General features: G+C 51.0%; 5 protein-coding genes across 5 annotated transcripts; 2 read left to right on the plus strand and 3 right to left on the minus strand.

The window, feature by feature from the left end:
- Nucleotides 1-204: 204 nt before the first annotated feature.
- On the minus strand, nucleotides 205-1,741 carry KD926_006833 (uncharacterized protein; the record flags this gene model as incomplete). The annotated part of the gene is made up of 2 exons (XM_053099846.1): nucleotides 205-657; nucleotides 1,079-1,741. The coding sequence occupies 2 exons, from the start codon at nucleotides 1,739-1,741 to the stop codon at nucleotides 205-207; spliced, it is 1,116 nt and encodes a 371-aa protein (XP_052956418.1).
- A 6,143-nt stretch (nucleotides 1,742-7,884) lies between these two features.
- On the minus strand, nucleotides 7,885-8,389 carry KD926_006834 (uncharacterized protein; the record flags this gene model as incomplete). Its single annotated transcript, XM_053099847.1, has 2 exons — nucleotides 7,885-8,268; nucleotides 8,312-8,389. The coding sequence occupies 2 exons, from the start codon at nucleotides 8,387-8,389 to the stop codon at nucleotides 7,885-7,887; spliced, it is 462 nt and encodes a 153-aa protein (XP_052956419.1).
- A 678-nt stretch (nucleotides 8,390-9,067) lies between these two features.
- KD926_006835 (acyl-CoA dehydrogenase family protein) lies at nucleotides 9,068-10,489 on the minus strand (the record flags this gene model as incomplete). Its single annotated transcript, XM_053099848.1, has 3 exons — nucleotides 9,068-10,054; nucleotides 10,101-10,153; nucleotides 10,210-10,489. The coding sequence occupies 3 exons, from the start codon at nucleotides 10,487-10,489 to the stop codon at nucleotides 9,068-9,070; spliced, it is 1,320 nt and encodes a 439-aa protein (XP_052956420.1).
- Nucleotides 10,490-11,447: 958 nt separating this feature from the next.
- On the plus strand, nucleotides 11,448-12,683 carry KD926_006836 (alcohol dehydrogenase family protein; the record flags this gene model as incomplete). The annotated part of the gene is made up of 4 exons (XM_053099849.1): nucleotides 11,448-11,575; nucleotides 11,640-12,418; nucleotides 12,475-12,571; nucleotides 12,626-12,683. 4 exons carry the CDS (start codon nucleotides 11,448-11,450, stop codon nucleotides 12,681-12,683), a joined length of 1,062 nt encoding a protein of 353 aa, XP_052956421.1.
- An 837-nt stretch (nucleotides 12,684-13,520) lies between these two features.
- On the plus strand, nucleotides 13,521-15,533 carry KD926_006837 (ankyrin repeat domain-containing protein; the record flags this gene model as incomplete). Its single annotated transcript, XM_053099850.1, has 1 exon — nucleotides 13,521-15,533. The coding sequence occupies one exon, from the start codon at nucleotides 13,521-13,523 to the stop codon at nucleotides 15,531-15,533; it is 2,013 nt and encodes a 670-aa protein (XP_052956422.1).
- Between the last annotated feature and the right edge of the window lie 1,213 nt (nucleotides 15,534-16,746).

Here is a 16,746-nt window from a genome sequence, read left to right on the forward strand (position 1 = left end):
CTCTAAAAAGTTGGAACCACGTCGAATATCAACCTCTTCTAGACTGGTAAACCATAGCTAACAATATCCCTGCAGTTCGTCAAAAGACATGCCTTCGTACATACAAAAAGAACACGAATTTCCGAAGCCTGCAGCTGCCGACGCGCGAAAAATGGAAAAAAATTGGTTCACGTAACAAGGCCGTGGAAAGCGCCAACAAAGCGACTAGAGCACGGATTCCGAGCCAGCGATGACCTTATTGTAAAGCTTCGAGACTAAGGGCCCCCATTCATCCAACGGCCAATCCAGCAGATCCTTGTTGATCAGGTTTGGGCTGGCGAAGTAGGTCTCCTCTATCCTGACTAGACATGCGCGTGCTTCCTTCGAATAAATAAGCTTCGGGGTGACCTTGAATTTCGGTGCGAGGCTTCCGCTGCGGTCATCCCAGTCTGCACGCAGTACTTCAACCAACTTCGCGAAGGAGACGCCCCAGGGAAATTTGGTTTGATCAAAATCCACTCGGATCATGTTGCCAAGCGATCTATTCCCATCGGCGTGCAACCAGCCCTTAGTGTGCAACTCGTCGGCATTGAGTATGTTGAGCTTCTTGCAGAACTTTGACACAGTGAGGTCCTTCGATTTACCGAGAAATTCGCGGGTGGCGGCATCATTTCGCAGCTAGTGTTGGTGACGCTCAATGCACCATAACACAAAGTTTTCGAGGCAGTCGTCAGGCACGGTGCTGAGGGATAAATCCTCCTCTTCTTTAAGAGAGGCAGATGGGGAAGGGGGAGAAGGGCATCCAAGTTTCATCATTAGCTCAGAGGACGTGGGACCAGAAGACTGAGAGGCACAGTTTGTTACGTTCTTTGGCTTGGTCTTTGGCACGCATTTCCTCATTCTTGGACTCTTCTTCGATCTTCTTGTTCAGACCACTGATGCGCTCTTGATAGAGAGCTGATGCTTGCTAGCCCAGGTGTCACCAAATGAAGCATCTCGAACGTGGTGCTGCGAGAAAAACAGGCTGGGCTCGGTGTCGCCGTCCCAGAGTGTGCCCGCAAACCAGATGTCAGGAGTGTCGGGGTCGAATTCGTCATACCATTTGCGCAAATCTCAAGTATATCGCCCGGAAGTGCCTTGCGAAAGATAGCAGAGTTGCCTGCTTCCCATTCCTTTTCAATACATTCCTTCTCCCACGCGGCACGAGCTTCTCTCCATTTCGCCATTTCCTCGCCATACGCGACGAGGGCATCGTTGAGAGAAGAAAGGTCTTGGACTTATAGTCTTCATCCAGACAGAAACTTTCCGAGGCAATAGTTGCGCCTCCGCTGTCTATGAACCTGTGATATGGAGCCTGGAGACGTGGCGACAGAGAGACCCTCGTGTATGCTTGACGTACTAAGGCGAGTACGTTGTCCTTGCCCCTAGTAGTGATTTCCTTATGCTCAAGGTCAAACGTCATTCCAACCGGGGTTTGTGGCATAGCCGGTTTATTCCACTTAGGCATATCGGGTGGCGCGCTCCTCATGGCTTGAAATTTCTTGGTCTTCCCGTCGATGTCAATCCAGAATTGGCGCCGGACGAATAAAAAAACCAACAGAGGTGCATTTCCCTTGTATGTTGGTCGTGGAGTAACGGCCTCGTTTTCGCTGTCATCCTCAAACCTGGGCCTCTTTGAACCGGCAGTTGTCCCAGCACCGCGCCCTCGACCGTGTCCCCGACCACGTCCTCGGCCGCGGGTTGAGCCACGCCTACCGGCCATAGCGACAGGCGGAAGTGGGATAAGAAATGAGGAAAGAGGCAAGGAAAAAAGTAGGGGTGAGACAGGTAGTATGGTGGAGAAGTAGGAGGTGAGAGAGGCCAGGGGAGCGAGAGAGATAAAGATAGTGGATTGTAGTGGGAAGGCGGAGAAATCGTGTGGTAGTGAATAGAATGTGAACAGTATGAGTTAAGTCAAAGTTGGAAGGTAGAACACAGTGGAACCGGTGTCCAGTTGTAAATAAGTGATTGACAGGGATAAGAGTTGTGCTAGCTGTGCTGTCACTTATGTAGTCAACCTAGGCCAATTGTTCTATATTCCTTGATCCCCAAATCATCTCTGCAGCTTCTTGTTGTATGGCTCTTGGTTGAATATGAGGAATTTCACTACGCACTGAGCCTCTGAACACCTAGGCTTTTAACCAATATAAGCTTCCTTTCCCACTTAAATAAGATGCTCTTAAACTTATAGGATCTGTGTCGTTTTGTTGTTTGTTCTCCATATGGACAGGTCCTGGCTTGTCAAAAGATCTTCCAAGGTTCTGGGACTAATTGAAGCAGAGCTCAGACTACCACATTAGACTGCTGTAAAGAAGATATTTTATAACGACAAGCTGCAACCCATGTGGCCGTCTGTCAGCCATGGAAAAGTGACCCACAATGGGTTTTGAGGGGGCTAATGACAATATACCCTTAAATGATTGATCACTTCCACAGTTTTCCAAGGTCTCCGCAAGGAGGAAAAATCAATAACAAAACTTCAATCCGTATACTTGCGAGGTGAGCAATAATTCTTCGCCTAGTTCATGGCTCTCTAATAGCAGTGTGACCACACCTTTCCGTTGCGTCATAGATTCCAGATCTAGGGAGCTACATATAATGCGATGATAAATTTTTAGCTTTCGTGTTATCGGAATGCACATATGCTCCCCGATAGGCTAGCCGATACGTAGCGTGTTTCAATTAATAGAAGGTCTCGAAGACCGCTGCCACGGCCAATCTAGCTGCGCGAGCACCAAACTACATACATTGGGATGCTGAGGCTAATAACTGAAGGAAGGAAGGTTGGACCAACCGGCGGTAGTGAAACTCGTAAGAGTGAAAGTGATGCATCGCTGTCGAGCTTTCTTTTGATGGTTGAGCAAACGAGATGTGAAAGGTTATGTTGGACATTCGTGAGAAGGGGATACGTTAAGTCGACGAATGCTCAATCAGCACGACTTAGTTAGACAGACATTGTTCAAGCTCGCGGATGGTCCTCTCAACCTTTTTTCTATGGTCTTTTCTGCGTCCCTCAGGACCTGGAAGGTCTCATGGAGGATGTCTTCGACGGTAAGAAGGGCAGCTTTGGAGATGCCTACTCAGAAGACCACCATTCCCGGACTTGAGTTGCGTTTTTGTAGGCATGAAGAATGACGAGAAGAAGTGATGGGAAGTAAGAGGAATCGCGAGGATTGATGAGGAACGGAACGATGCTCTAATACAAAAGATGTAATGATCAAAGTAACCAATCTCGGTATGAGATAGATTTGTGGCCTAGTCTCAGTGGCTTTCCACAGTTGACGCAAGAAAATCCGGCCATTGCTTATGTGTTACTAGGAACAGCAACAGTATTCGAAGCCAGACAAATTCTAGGGGAAACTAAACGAGTCTTTGATGGTAATCTGCTAAACTGTAGAACTTCTTACTTTTGCAAATGGCGTGGTCAATTCGTCATGTAGACGTCGAAAGAAATTGCTTCTCAGCAGGCGAACGATCAGCGATTATTCGCCAGTGGCTCTGTAAGTGTAAAGATATTGAGCAATTAATAGGCAAATAACTACTGTTTGGGCGACGAGTAATGAAAAACGGTGGAAGATGGAGGGCGAGTTATCCATGTACAGGCCCGATGTGCGGGAAGTGAAACACCATGATTTTACCGAGATAGACATTATGTATGAGAGTAACAGCTTCAAATAGAATACTAATATTAATCCTAGGTCTGCTATGATAATACAAGTTATTTCTACCCCTAAACTTCATGTCTTTCACCAAGCACATATCGACGATATTTGAAGGGCAAAACGTCATTCTCATCTTCACTTGAGCGTTACTCCGTATTGATATCCCCCACGAGCAACAACCGTTGTCCATTGTAGACATTATACCCCGTACTCGTACGTGCTGTTGATTTGGACCCCTTACTGACCCATATACTAGTTAACAGTGCAATCGCTTATTACTGACCCATAAAACCCGGTGGGCTTTGCCGTTCTACACAGTCCATCAGGAACTAGTAGCCACAACAAACAAACAACTCGACAAATCCAGAGTCCAGACTCCATGTTCCTAGTGGGTCTTTACCCCTGAGTGATCCCTGATCGACCTCCAAAAGATACGCATTTGCTGGTACCTGTTCATATTGATGGACGAAATGGAAACAGAGAATGCTCCCATCTGTCATAACTCATAATGATCACCACGCGACCGTTCATATCACGGCTCAACAAAGATATGCATTGCTGCATTTACACCAGGCTATGCTGGACTGCGCCCTCTCCATGAGTAGTCTCCGTAGCAATGAAGATCATCCTCGCGACGAATGCCCCGATCTTCCATACTGTCAAGTGTCAACCCTCCGGACGGCGGTTGTCTGTCGAGGACTGAAGTTGCAACCGAAAATTCATAATTCGGTGGCTATTTTTATCCCACATCCTCTAGCGGCTTGTCATCACTTACAATTTCGGATTCACGGAGGACAGGGCGTCTAATCGTGGCCCGTCGTTGGACCGACCCCAGTCAACGCCCCAATTCAACCGACAGTGTCAGCCACGGATGGAGCTTAACACTACGGCAGGGCGGCCTATTCTGTTAGAATCTGCATGGAGACGAAGTCCCTATGGGGCAGTGGCTATGCAATTCATTAACATCAGTTTATCCTATGGCTACAACTCTCTGAAGTGAGTCTCCTCCCCAAAGGCAGAACAAGGGGCGATCCAGGAGACACGACAATCCGACCGCATGACACTGAAAGTCGGCCCCCCTTGCTGGCGGTTATTGCAGTACTTATGAAACTCCATTAGGCAACAGCAAATGACAGCCAATAGTGCCACAAATAGTGGGGATATCAATATCGGTTGCCGGGTCTGACTGGCCTGCCCAAGTGGAGAACCAGCCTTAAGGGGCGACCCTAACTCGACTCCACAGGCAATAGTGCTAGGGATGAAGCCTTGGCGTCTCAAGCCCCGAAGGGTTTTTGAACTTTTGGATCGTTTCGCCCAGAAGGAATGCCATTCTGGAATCTGCCTCAGCCACATTGCCCAACGCGCTCCATGCTGGAGACACCTATGAGTTGTTTCTCTTGGCCTTGGCATTCCATTCCCTTGGCGGTTAGGCGCCACAGTTTTCAGATGGGTTGAAACCAATCGGCGGTGACACTGGGGGACGAGAGGAAACGAGCCACAGCCACCCTCTGCATGACAATCCAAACACAAACGCAAACATCCCCCTGTAGCCAAGCGTCCGTCGCACAAGTCGGTTCGGAAGGGGGTTGTCCAACCTATTAATCTTACTCCATCTCCAGATCCAATCGCTATGGCGGAGGTGGAGTCCTGTGCAGGAAGGCCAAGACACAGTCGGCGCCCTCGGGGGTCGATGTGTCCACCAGCAGGGCTGAGAAATGAGCATTCCCTTGAGAATTATTTCTTCTGCCTGGCTGGCTCCCCTTCTCCTTTATAACTCCTGTTTCCGCCGTTTCTGCTTTCCCTGGTTCGCAAGTCCTCCGTTCCCACCCATCCACCCGCACAATCAACATGTCGTATCAACAACCTCCCCAGGGCTAGTAAGTCACTCTTTTCACTCTGGCGGACTGCTAGCGTTCCAATTAGCTGACTGTTCCAAGCTACCCTCCGCCCGGCGGACAGTACGCTCCTCCCCCTCAGCCATACCCGATGCAACAGATGCCTCCCCCCCAGCAGGAGCCCCAGAAGGAACGCGGATGCTTGATGTCCTGCTTGATGATGGCCTGCTGTTGTTTCCTTTGTGAAGAGGCGTGCACAGGATGCTTAGAATGTTCGAAACCGCTTGCTTTGTTCATGAATCTGAAGCTAATCATCAACAGGTCTATGCTGCTGTTGCGACGACTGAACAATCCCACGTAACCCGGCGAATACAGCGATGGAAAGCGCAAAACCCTCTTGATTTAAACATCATCGAGGTACATAATACGAGACAAATGCGATATCTGTGAACCCGAGGTCTCATGGTGGCTGGAAGCAGCGTGGTTGGAGACCGCATGTTGGGAAGCAAGATATTCGGCCTCCCTTGATATATCTCCTTTGTATGGTACCGGACAGCGTTGGTTTGCGGCTTTTATGTCATGCCTGCATAGTGGATTATACCATGCTATCAGGTACTCTTTGGCTAATGAATTATTATATCCCATTCTTGTTGCTACAATACAATTGTTCGTTGATTTGATTACCCTTGTCTTGCAAATGTTATATTGGATTTTTAGTGTTCAATTTTATAGACAGTTATTATGCTACTTTCAGTCAATTGAATGATACAGTCTTTTGGCAGGAGGTTGTCAGACTTTTGTTGTGTTGTCGACATGAACGCGCAATCCTATCCCTGAGGTCGAAGGGTAGCAACACAACCCCCTCATAAAGCACACGAAGAGTAACCAATCAACCAAGCGTCAACCAGCAGATCGTCCCTGACAAACCGATCAGGAGTCATCGGTCACGCGATTATTGGAGGGAATTATTATCCCGAATTCATCACATTCCTCATGCAAAGCAATGTCCAAAATTATCGAACTATCCGCACCCGTAAGGTTCGGTCCAACATCTTTGTTCATGTGGTGTTATTTCATGTTTCCGAGAATAAACCAGGCCCATAAGCGGCGCCTATAACAGACCAAGGACGGTGCACTTGAATAAAGGGAATGCTGATAAACAATGCAGACCTGATGGAACTCGATAAGATCGTGGCGAATCGAGAAGTCTATAGTTTGCGAAACAAAGTGCCTTCATTAAGTCGCACTATGATCCTTTAGGGTTAAGCGCAAAATGCCATGAGAGCAGGGTTTGACCAGTGTTTCTTGATGTTTCTCAATATGCACGAGGGTGTGCTCGATTCTTATGAAAGCTAGCAACCTGCAATGGGGTTATCTGCTGCAGCGTTCTACTGTTGGCCAACTCCTCAGCTAGGCACAACCTCGGAATAAGGGACCGGATCAACTGCCAAGGTACGTATGTAAATTTCTACATATGCTCAGCAAGGTAAAAATGATGATCCTATTCAACTCTCGACGAACAGTCTGCAGCCGTCGCAACAGCAGCATAGACCTGTTAATTATTAGCTTCAGATTCTTGTACAGGTTCAACCCGGAAAACAGACCCAACCCAGCAAGACCAACAAAGTTGACTGTCCCCAGAACATCATTTATTTCGGGGTTTCAGCACGATGACCTGCCCTAGATGATCATTGACTATTTGCCCTTTCGCACCCGTCCAGGGTGTCCCTTGGCTTGGCTGCGTTGTTGTTTATGGCGTTCTTGACATAGAGAACATTCGTCGTAACGCTCATCAATCAAAAATGAGTCAACTTTGATAATTGTTAATTAATCTAACCAACTGTGAATAAGACATCAAAAGGAGAAGGTTGGAGGGATGGACATGAAATGTAAGACGTTGTACAGTACAGGCCCTGCTGTTGTAATGGATTGCAACCAGGGGAGCTCCCAATCGGCGATCTTGATCAGATGCCTACGTGCTAACCCTGTTAGCGACCAGGTGGGTACTACCAAACCCATAGAAGCGAATGTAAACTTGACTGAGATGGAAGTAGAGCCAGTGATGAAAATCATGATGATAGATGGTCCTATCTCGGATATAGACAGTCACCACGGATGACAACTTGATCAGCCCGCACAGGCGCGTCCCTACACCGAACATTTCTCTGCCTTCTCAGAATGACATCCCGATGATTAAGTTGATCGAAAATAATTTATGTATTGATCATGACTAACTTTTTTGGCCCGAAGGCACCGGCTCGCAATCACCACGGTAAACTTCCTTTTCCACTACATAAAGAAAAAAGACATCATCATTGAGGACCTGTTGAAACTGGTCAGTCGACACACCATCCCGAATATATTCGAGTCTAGTCCCAGTCCTGCACGTCAGCCATACCGGCATCGTGGGACATAGCCTCGTCTTCACTTAGGTCAATCTCGAAATCATCATCAAGCTCATTGGGTTGAGTCGCGCCGAAGATGGGGGAGGCGGCAACTGTGTCGGTCATCTTGGCATCCTGGTACATCCTCTTGCTAGGAGGCTCCTCGTCACTCCAAGTGTAATCATAGTCGTCATCTTCGCTGCCGACCTGGTTACTTTGACCCGCGCCGAAAATGGCAGGGGCGGGATGACGAGCAACCAGCTGAACAGCGGCGGGGAGGGGAGCAACCGGCTCAGCAACAGCGGACAGAGGAGGGCCGACATGAGGAGGGCCGCGCTTTCTCTTGGGCCACGGCGGGTGTTGAACAGGCTTCAAATGACCCTGAGTCTTCCATGGACACACCACGTCTTACCTCAAGCTGTCTAGCCGCAATGGCGGCCGCCTCAGCAATATTCTCGAAGGGCTTGTTTTTTGGGCACTGATCCTGCATGTGCCCACGCTTCCGGCAGCGGAAACAAGTGTGGTTGTCCTAGGATATATCGATTAGTAAACGTTCTATGAGCTAAAAGGCTTCTGCTTGCCTTGGTCATGTTGTCTACACAAATGGTCTTGAAAAGCGCAGAAAAGAGACGTGACAAGGCCAGGATAGAGACGTGACACTGGGGGAGATGAGCACGACTCAAGCAGGATCCAGACTGGTCTGGTGGGAGAGTCGAAGCCGAAGAAAGAAGGAAATCTCACCTGCCCATGGTTTAATCCTCACAACCATTTTTCTGACTCGCGTGATGCAGAGCGCAGAGACCAGGTCAGTAATCCCCAACAGACCTGCCCAGTCCGCTATATTTGCGTAGAAGAACACGGCTCGTATATATGTGAGGTAAGAGGAAAGAAAGATATGTGGGAGACAGCAGGGGAAAGAGGTATATCAAGGGAAAGGTTTGGACCCGCCGTGGTGGATCGTGTGTGGGTGAATTAACGCGGGCCTCAGGTAGGGAAAATAATGAATGCAAGTTAGAAACGTTGCCTTCGGCAGATAGTAGGTGAATCCGGGGTACTTCATTACGGGAGTCCTAGAAATCGATGGATTTGGTGGAAAATTAAATTATTAAATAATTTGTATGAAGTTAAATCAACATGCCTGATTGTCATTTCTAAACCGACTAGCTAGCTAGAGCTTCGACTCTCCCAGCCTCTTCTCCTGCGTCTTGTATATCTTCACGAGCTGCCGAATCCCCAGGTCTAGGAGTACGTCCTCCGAGCCGCCGGGGATCCTGGCACCCGGTACATCCCGTAGTATAGCCTCGACTAGCTCCCCTTGTCCCGAAGCCGTCAGGCCCGATCCACCGAAGAGCAAGACAGCACACTGGGCGCACTCGTTCAGAACCATGCCCGCCTTTGCTTTAGCCATTGCGGTGACTCCGCCCAGCTGGAGATCCGCTTCGGCTTTGCTGAGATGACAGAGCTGGTAGAGCAGCTGTTCGACGAACGCCGACAGGGTCTCGAGCTCGGCGCCAGCCTTGGCGAGTCGGTGGCGCACGACGGGCTGGTCCATGAGGGGTTTCCCGAAGGCCTGTCTCTTCATCACGTAGGAGAATGCGGTGGAGAGGGCGACGCGAGCCTGACGGGTGACGCCGATGCTGATCAGGAGACGCTCATGGTTGAAATTGGTCATGATGATGCGCATGCCCTCGCCTTCGCGACCGACGAGATTGCCCACCGGCACCTTGACGTCGTCCAGCTCGATGTAGGTGGTTCCGCCCGTGGCCTGTCCGGAAACTTTCAATCGACGCAACGTGACGCCGGGGTGGCCTTTCAGGGGGACGAGGATGACGGAAAGACCGCCAGGACCGGGCCCGCCCGTACGAACCGCCATCGTGGCTATGTCCGACCATATCCCGTTCGTGATCCATTTCTTCGCCCCGTTGATTATGTAGTGCTGTCCATCCTCGGATTTCACGGCCGTCGTGGTGATGCCCGCGACGTCGCTGCCGGCGTCGGGTTCGGTGATGGCGATGCAGGCTCGCTTTCGTCCCAGCAGGAGATCGGGAAGGACGCGCTCTTGAAGCTCCCGACTAGCGAATTTGATGACCGGGGGGATGCCGAACGCGAAGCCGGCGTTGATCCCGCCACCGGTGCTGAGACCTGAGCGACCGAGCTTGCAGCGGTTAGCTAGATTCAATGGGAGACGGTCGGTGGCTCACTTCATCCGCGTAAATTCCGGCGTGGATATAATCCCATTCTTCGACCTTGACGCCTACCCGGGTCAGCTTCGGCCCCTTGCTTCGGCGGGTAGGGGGGGGGGGGGGATACCCAAAATATCGTGAACGTCCAGTCGCTTCAGCCAGTCGACCGGCAAGGGAGCGGGGAGATTGGGAAGGAGCATGTTATGCTCGTTGAACTTCTGGAAAACACTGGCCGGGACCTCACCGGCCGTCTCGAATTCCATGGCGCGCGACAGCAGGTTCTCGAACAGGAACTGGCGACATCGTTTTTGGAATTGACGGTGGCTTTCTGTGTAGTAGGGGGAGGGGAGTCCGCGCAGGTACGGCGGTTCCGAGAACGGCACGGGATTGGGGGATACTGTGGCCATGGCGAAGGAGTTGGAGAGGAGTGAGGGAGGTGGGGATAGAGCAGCAGCATGGAATATTTATCTTTCTGGGGCCCCGCATTGATCCAGACGGTCCCGGTCCGAGGCTCGGTGCGCGGAGGATCGACGCGTGATCCCGCTGCCATGGGTTCTTCACGTGTCGTAGGCTTTTTCTGACGAGCAAGAGTGAGAGGTTTTCAATCAATATAGTGATAAACAAATGAACAAAGAAAGAGAGAACAAAAAGAAGGGGAGATGAGAACCCGAAATAGGCATAGCAAAAGTTTGTCGGTTGGGTACAAGCACAGACAAGCTGGTGATATATAACCTCGAACTGAGAGGACAATCTCTGGCAAACCATCCATTTGCATAAATCTTCCACAATTGGTCTTACGTCGGTCGTTTGAACTCCAAGCGATAGAGTCATTTCGTAATACTTGATTTATAGTCATCAAAAAGGCCAGTATACTCTGCTATGCATTGCAATGCCGATCAAAGTACCAGGAATAATCATGGCTGCGATGCGATCCTCTGTAAGAAAGGGCTGCACTTATAGTGCCTAAATAGCTTTACGAAGTGTGATCTTGTAGCTCGATGGTCGAGTGCTCAGTGCCATTCCCATCTTTACATTGAAGTGTATGCGCGTTCGAGTCGCGCATGGTCTTTTTAATCCCTTTATTTCTATTTTTGTTTCTTTTTTCTGTTTCCCCCACCCTTTCTCTGCTGCCATTCTCTTTACTCCCTTGCCCGGTTTCTTTGTTCCCAAAGAATCCAAACAGCAACAAAATACCCCGTTCCCCCGGCCGCTACCATGGATCCCTGGCCAACAACTACCAACTACCGATGACGGGCCTCGGCCCAGCGGTGATGTGGGGTCAGAACTACAAGAACAGCGTCGTACCACCTCCTCTATCTTACACCTTACGCCTTCCTCCCTCCATAACATCTCGACCCCCTCGCAATGAAAGACACCATGCAAGCCGTCGTTTTCAAGGGACCCTTGGAGGTCGCCCTGGAATCGCGTCCCATACCCCAGATCGAGTCGACCGACGCTCTAGTCGCCGTTCGCTATACGGCCCTATGCGGAAGGTAGGTTACCCCAATCTCCTCAGGTTACCTCGCAATCGCTCGTACGACAACTGACCCCACCCAGCGAACTGCACGTCTTCCGCGGACACCAAAAATCCGCGACCGGGTTCATAATGGGCCACGAGTTCACCGGCGAGATCGTCCATGTCGGTGCGGACGTCCAGAAATTCAAAAAAGGAGATCGCGTCGTCTCGCCCTTCACAATCAGCTGTGGCGAGTGCTTCTACTGCAAACGTGGGTTCTCGTCACGATGCGCTAAGGGTAGACTCTTCGGAAGCGTGCTGTTGGATGGAGCCCAGGCGGACTACGTGCGGGTTCCCCTGGCCGATGCGACGCTGGTGGCCGCCCCGGACGCTATCGACGAGACGAAACTGATCATGATGGCCGACATCTTTCCGACGGGATATTTCGCCGCGAAGAACGCTTTTCAGGCCCTGGGACAGACGGATATCCGGGAAAGCACCGTGCTCCTGTTCGGCAGCGGACCGGTGGGCATCTGTGCACTGATCAGCGCTCTGGAATGGAAGCCAAAGCATCTGATCGCCGTCGACAGCGTCCCGTCCCGGCTGGAGCTGGCTGAACGCCTCGGGGCCGAGCCGTGGAATTTCCAGACACATGCCGATGGACTGCGCCAGCGCGTTATGGATCTGACGGAGGGACGGGGAGCAGATGTGGCTATTGAGGTGGTGGGATTGAGTGCGGCGCTGAAGTCGGCGTTCGATCTACTTCGTCCGTGGGGCACCATATCCAGCGTGGGAGTGCATAACGACTCGATTCCGTGGACGGGAAATGAGGCGTATGGCAAGAACCTGAAACTGCAAATGGGCCGATGCCCGGTTAGAAGTAAGCCGAACGCTCCCGGAGTGGCCAGAGGGCTTGACGCGGCTGACATTGGCTAGGCATCTTTGAGGAGGCGTTGGAGCTGTTGGCCCGAAAGCAGGATGCCCTTGACTGGGCCTCATTCGATATCCGTCCGCTCTCGCAGGCGGTGCAGGGGTGAGTTCCGAGTAACCTGGAGTTGCCCAGAGAGTATCGCGCTGACATGCTCAGGTACGAGGATTTCAACCAAATGAAATCCCAAAAGATCATCTTCGAGGCGGGGAAATGATGTACATAGCTTACGAGATCTAGCCAGATTCATGAATAATGCGATTGTTTGAAATCTTTGAGCAAAGGGTGCATCGACTGACTCGTTAAGCACCAACAAACCCCCAACGACCTTGCGTATTTTCTCCAGCCTAGTTTTTCGTTGGGATGATCTAATTTGGGAGAGCCGACTATCAGTCACATGGGCTGGAGGTGCCTGGCAGTGAGCGAGTGACGAGCGCGACTCGTAGTTCATAAGATGGCAGGCAGACAAGGAGAAAGACCGCAATATTTGATAAACTGACATGATTTAGTTCAGAACCCTCACTGTTTCCCGAGTGGCATTCGAATGCAATCAACTCCTTGATCGAAGTGAATAGATGTGGCAACAAAGGTTGGATGGCCAAGAAAAGCAAGACTGTGAATTCACATCAATGCATGTTTGTTGGTTGCCTGGGACACGCTTACCACGCTAGAGGAGATCTTCTCTATGTCCTAAGGCTGGATAGCGGTGCTCTCGCCTGATGCTCCATTAACCAGCAACTTGATATCCAATAACAAACCAAGATTTAGCCATGGTTTTAAGGTTGCATGAACGGCAACTTCCGCAGAAGACAGACCAGAAACAAGGCCATGCATTCTTGCATGCCTACTTCACGACAAGTCCCGATGCCTTCCCCAAAAGATACCATTATCTGTTGAGAAGTCACAGCAGAACCTCATTTACAAATAGTATAAAAGGCCTTTGTTATAAAAGGATGCTACCCGCTCAAAACTCGATATCTCCAACCCGAATTCCCCAACCTCAAAACAGAAAGTGAGTGAGACTTCTTGAGCACCCTGTCCCCGTTTGTGTGCAATGACTTCTTCTCAAAAAAATTCCAAGGGGTCTCGACGCAGCCAGCGGGTGCTCGATAGGGAGATGGCCAAGATGAGAGAAAATCGGGAGAAGCGCAAACAGCCGGACTTGGCGATGCAGGGCCGTGAACCTAAAATGTCGATCCTGATGCTCCCTAACGAAATACTTCTTTTAATCGCGAAATTCATGGATGTATCAAGTTTGGCGGCAACGGTTCGAGCTGCCCGATTCATGAATGACTTGCTGGACAAGGAGCTGTACAACAGGGCGGTTAGTTTCGTCCCCAGACGCGTTGGCTCGGTGGTGGAATGGGCGGCCAAGCAAGGTCGGCCAGAGACTATCAGAAAGGTCTGTGAGAAGATGCCGGCAAACACAGACTGGGATATTGTGATCGTAAAAGGGATCGCCCAGGCGATCTTTGCCAATCAGGTGACAACCCTGGATTTCCTGTGCTCCGACAAATTCAAACCGAGTCGGGCAGGTCAATGCATCCGGGATCCTCCTTCTTCTCTCGACTCTCTGGACGCGGTTATGTTTCCCGGCAATCCCGTGGACGTTGCCGCGTATATCGGAAGCGTGGGTGTGCTGCGATACCTCCGGGAGAAGGGGGTGCCGTTCGGAACGCCTGGATTTTACTACTCCGCGTTCATGTTCGAAGGGGGGAATGGATGGAGGTTGGGTGACACGCAAGTGGCCGAAGAGCTGGTCCGCCTCGGGTTCAATTCAAAGCTAGAGACATTACGCGGCACTTGCAACCAATCGCTGCTGCACGATGTGGCAACACGCGGGAGTACGGCACACGTGGATCTGCTGGCGAGGGCGGTGCCCGAGCTTCTGAATCTCCCGGATGTGGACGGGAGAACGCCGTTGATGTACGCCATCGCCTCCATGCAGATGCACTGCGCGAGACACATGGTGACCGTTACCGGGGCGGACGTGAACTTGGGGAATTCCAACGGGGTCACGGCGCTGCACATGGCCGTCTGCGGAGATGACACCCGCCTGGTCGAGGCCTTGATCAGCCGCGGAGCGGACGTTAACGCGCGGACCTTGACCCGGTTGACACCTTTGCATATGGTGACCGATACCAGCGATGGAAAGATCAAAAATCCTCAGATGGTGGAGATCCTCCTCAGTCGAGGGGCATTTTGCTCCCCCCGGGACAAAAAGGGCAACACGCCACTGAGCAATGCGCTGGCGGCGCAGAATATCCGGCATGTTGAGTGGCTGATGAGATGTGCTAAGCATCACGCGTACGAGTTTCAGGACACTCAACAGCTGTTGGATGCCTGTCGCGTGGGCAGCTTGCAGATCGTCCAGATCTACGCGCAGCGCGAGGGATTCAACATCGAAGAACACGAAGATCATTGGCATAGGTCGGCATTGCACCTAGCGGCAATCGGCGGATATGTCAAGATCCTGAGCTTCCTGTTGCCAAAGTGGAAGAACGTCGATCACCGTGACGTGGGCGGCCGAACGGCGCTGTGGTATGCCTGTTGCAAGATCAAGTCGGCCTGCGCATACAAACTGGTCCGCGCCGGGGCGTCGCTGGACTCGGCTGATGAGTCTGGCCGGACCCCATTGATGAATTTCACCAAGCACGTTCGAAGTGAGCCGACGATGGCATACTTTCTGAAATCATCGGAGAAGCTCGAAGCAGTCGACATGATGGGGCGCACGCTTTTGCATCACGCCGCTCGCTACGGAAACGTGTCGGCCACGCGGTCGATCGTGCGGTATCGAAGGAAGCTGGCGGGCCAATTTGCCATGATGGGGCAGTCCGCCCTGCTAATCGCTCTCAAGTACCATCGCCGCCGCGTAGCGCGGTTCCTGCGGCGGGTGATCTTGCTGAGGCGAAAGGACTACAGCTGGCTCGCGATGAATGGATTCCACAAGGAGGTCACGTGGATCGGGCAGGGGCGAGGATGGGCCCGCACGCGTAAACATTGGACTGACAGGCGGGAGGAACTTGAGAGTCTGAAAGTCGGAAGTCGAAAGTTAGGAAGAAGGTGAAGTGTGAAAGTCGACAGTAGTGTCTCAGTAAAGATAATCAGCAATGCAAATCACTATTTGATTGTCATTGTTTTATTAAACAGTAATTTTCCGTAATTTTCAATCTGATGGGGTGATAGCTCAGTTGGGAGAGCGCACGACTGAAGATTCACTCAGTCTGACAGTCAGTTTCACTGGCAATCGTGAGGTCACCGGTTCAATCCCGGTTCATCCCATTCTTCTTTTTGTTTCCTTTTTTTCCCTTCTATCTCCCTCCCGTTATCGTCTCTTTCTCTTTCTTTCTTTTTCTTTTTTTCTTTTTTTCTTTCTTTCTTTCTTTTTTTTTAATAAAATACTCTTAAACATTTGCATACTCCGTATATATTTTGTTTCAATCTAAAGACAATTTGCTAGCCGTGATACGGACCCCTTCAAGAGAGATTGATTGATATTCTCTCGGAGTACTCTGTAGTACTCTCTCCTCTCTACATTCATTCCTCCACCCGCCATTCCGCCCGTAATCTTCACCTCTACACATTCCTTCTGGATCAAAAAGAAGGGTTCATGTGGGGCACCGGCCAGATCGACCAACCCTTGTCAGAGCCTGCGAGGCCAGATGCCAGATGGACACCCGCGATGATGCACTTGCTGGAGACCGTCCCGGGGAAGTTGGGGTCTTTCAACATAGATCCACTCGTCCGTCCCCTGTCGCTCGCAGATACTATGGAGTATTACAATCTACGGAGTGCGCAGACACGATTTAGACGCTCATGTGTCCCTGGCAAGGATGGAGGTTTGCGACCGAGTGCTGCCGTCATCGACAATCGACGATCCGTGGGCCTCCGTCGTTGCAGCGAAGGGCACGGATTACCTAGCCTTGACTGGCATCATCCCTCCTCGTGGAAAAGGGGTAGGGACTCTCCTTGTCTCTATGACCGACAGTCATGTCATCCATTTGAATATTCCCCATGGATTGAACTGCGTGAAAAAGTGATGAGTCAGCCACCCTCTGGAAAAAAGACTCTCGACCCGTCCGCCGTCCTTGTCTCTCATCCATTCATTGTCCATCTTTGTTCGCCCGATCCACCGTGGCTTGCACAGCCTTCGCAGTCGAAAGCTTGCCATGTCGACAGAATACGGAGGATTCTGCATCTGTCTGCGGTCTGCAGTCTCAACCATGCGCAAGACCAGTCCCCCGATATGACGTCGCCTAATGCCCGCCCGCGCATCTTCC

This window comes from Aspergillus affinis, assembly GCF_023601865.1.
Source record: "Aspergillus affinis strain CMG 70 chromosome Unknown NODE_38_length_267853_cov_87_405585, whole genome shotgun sequence".
Taxonomy (NCBI): Eukaryota; Fungi; Ascomycota; class Eurotiomycetes; order Eurotiales; family Aspergillaceae; genus Aspergillus; species Aspergillus affinis.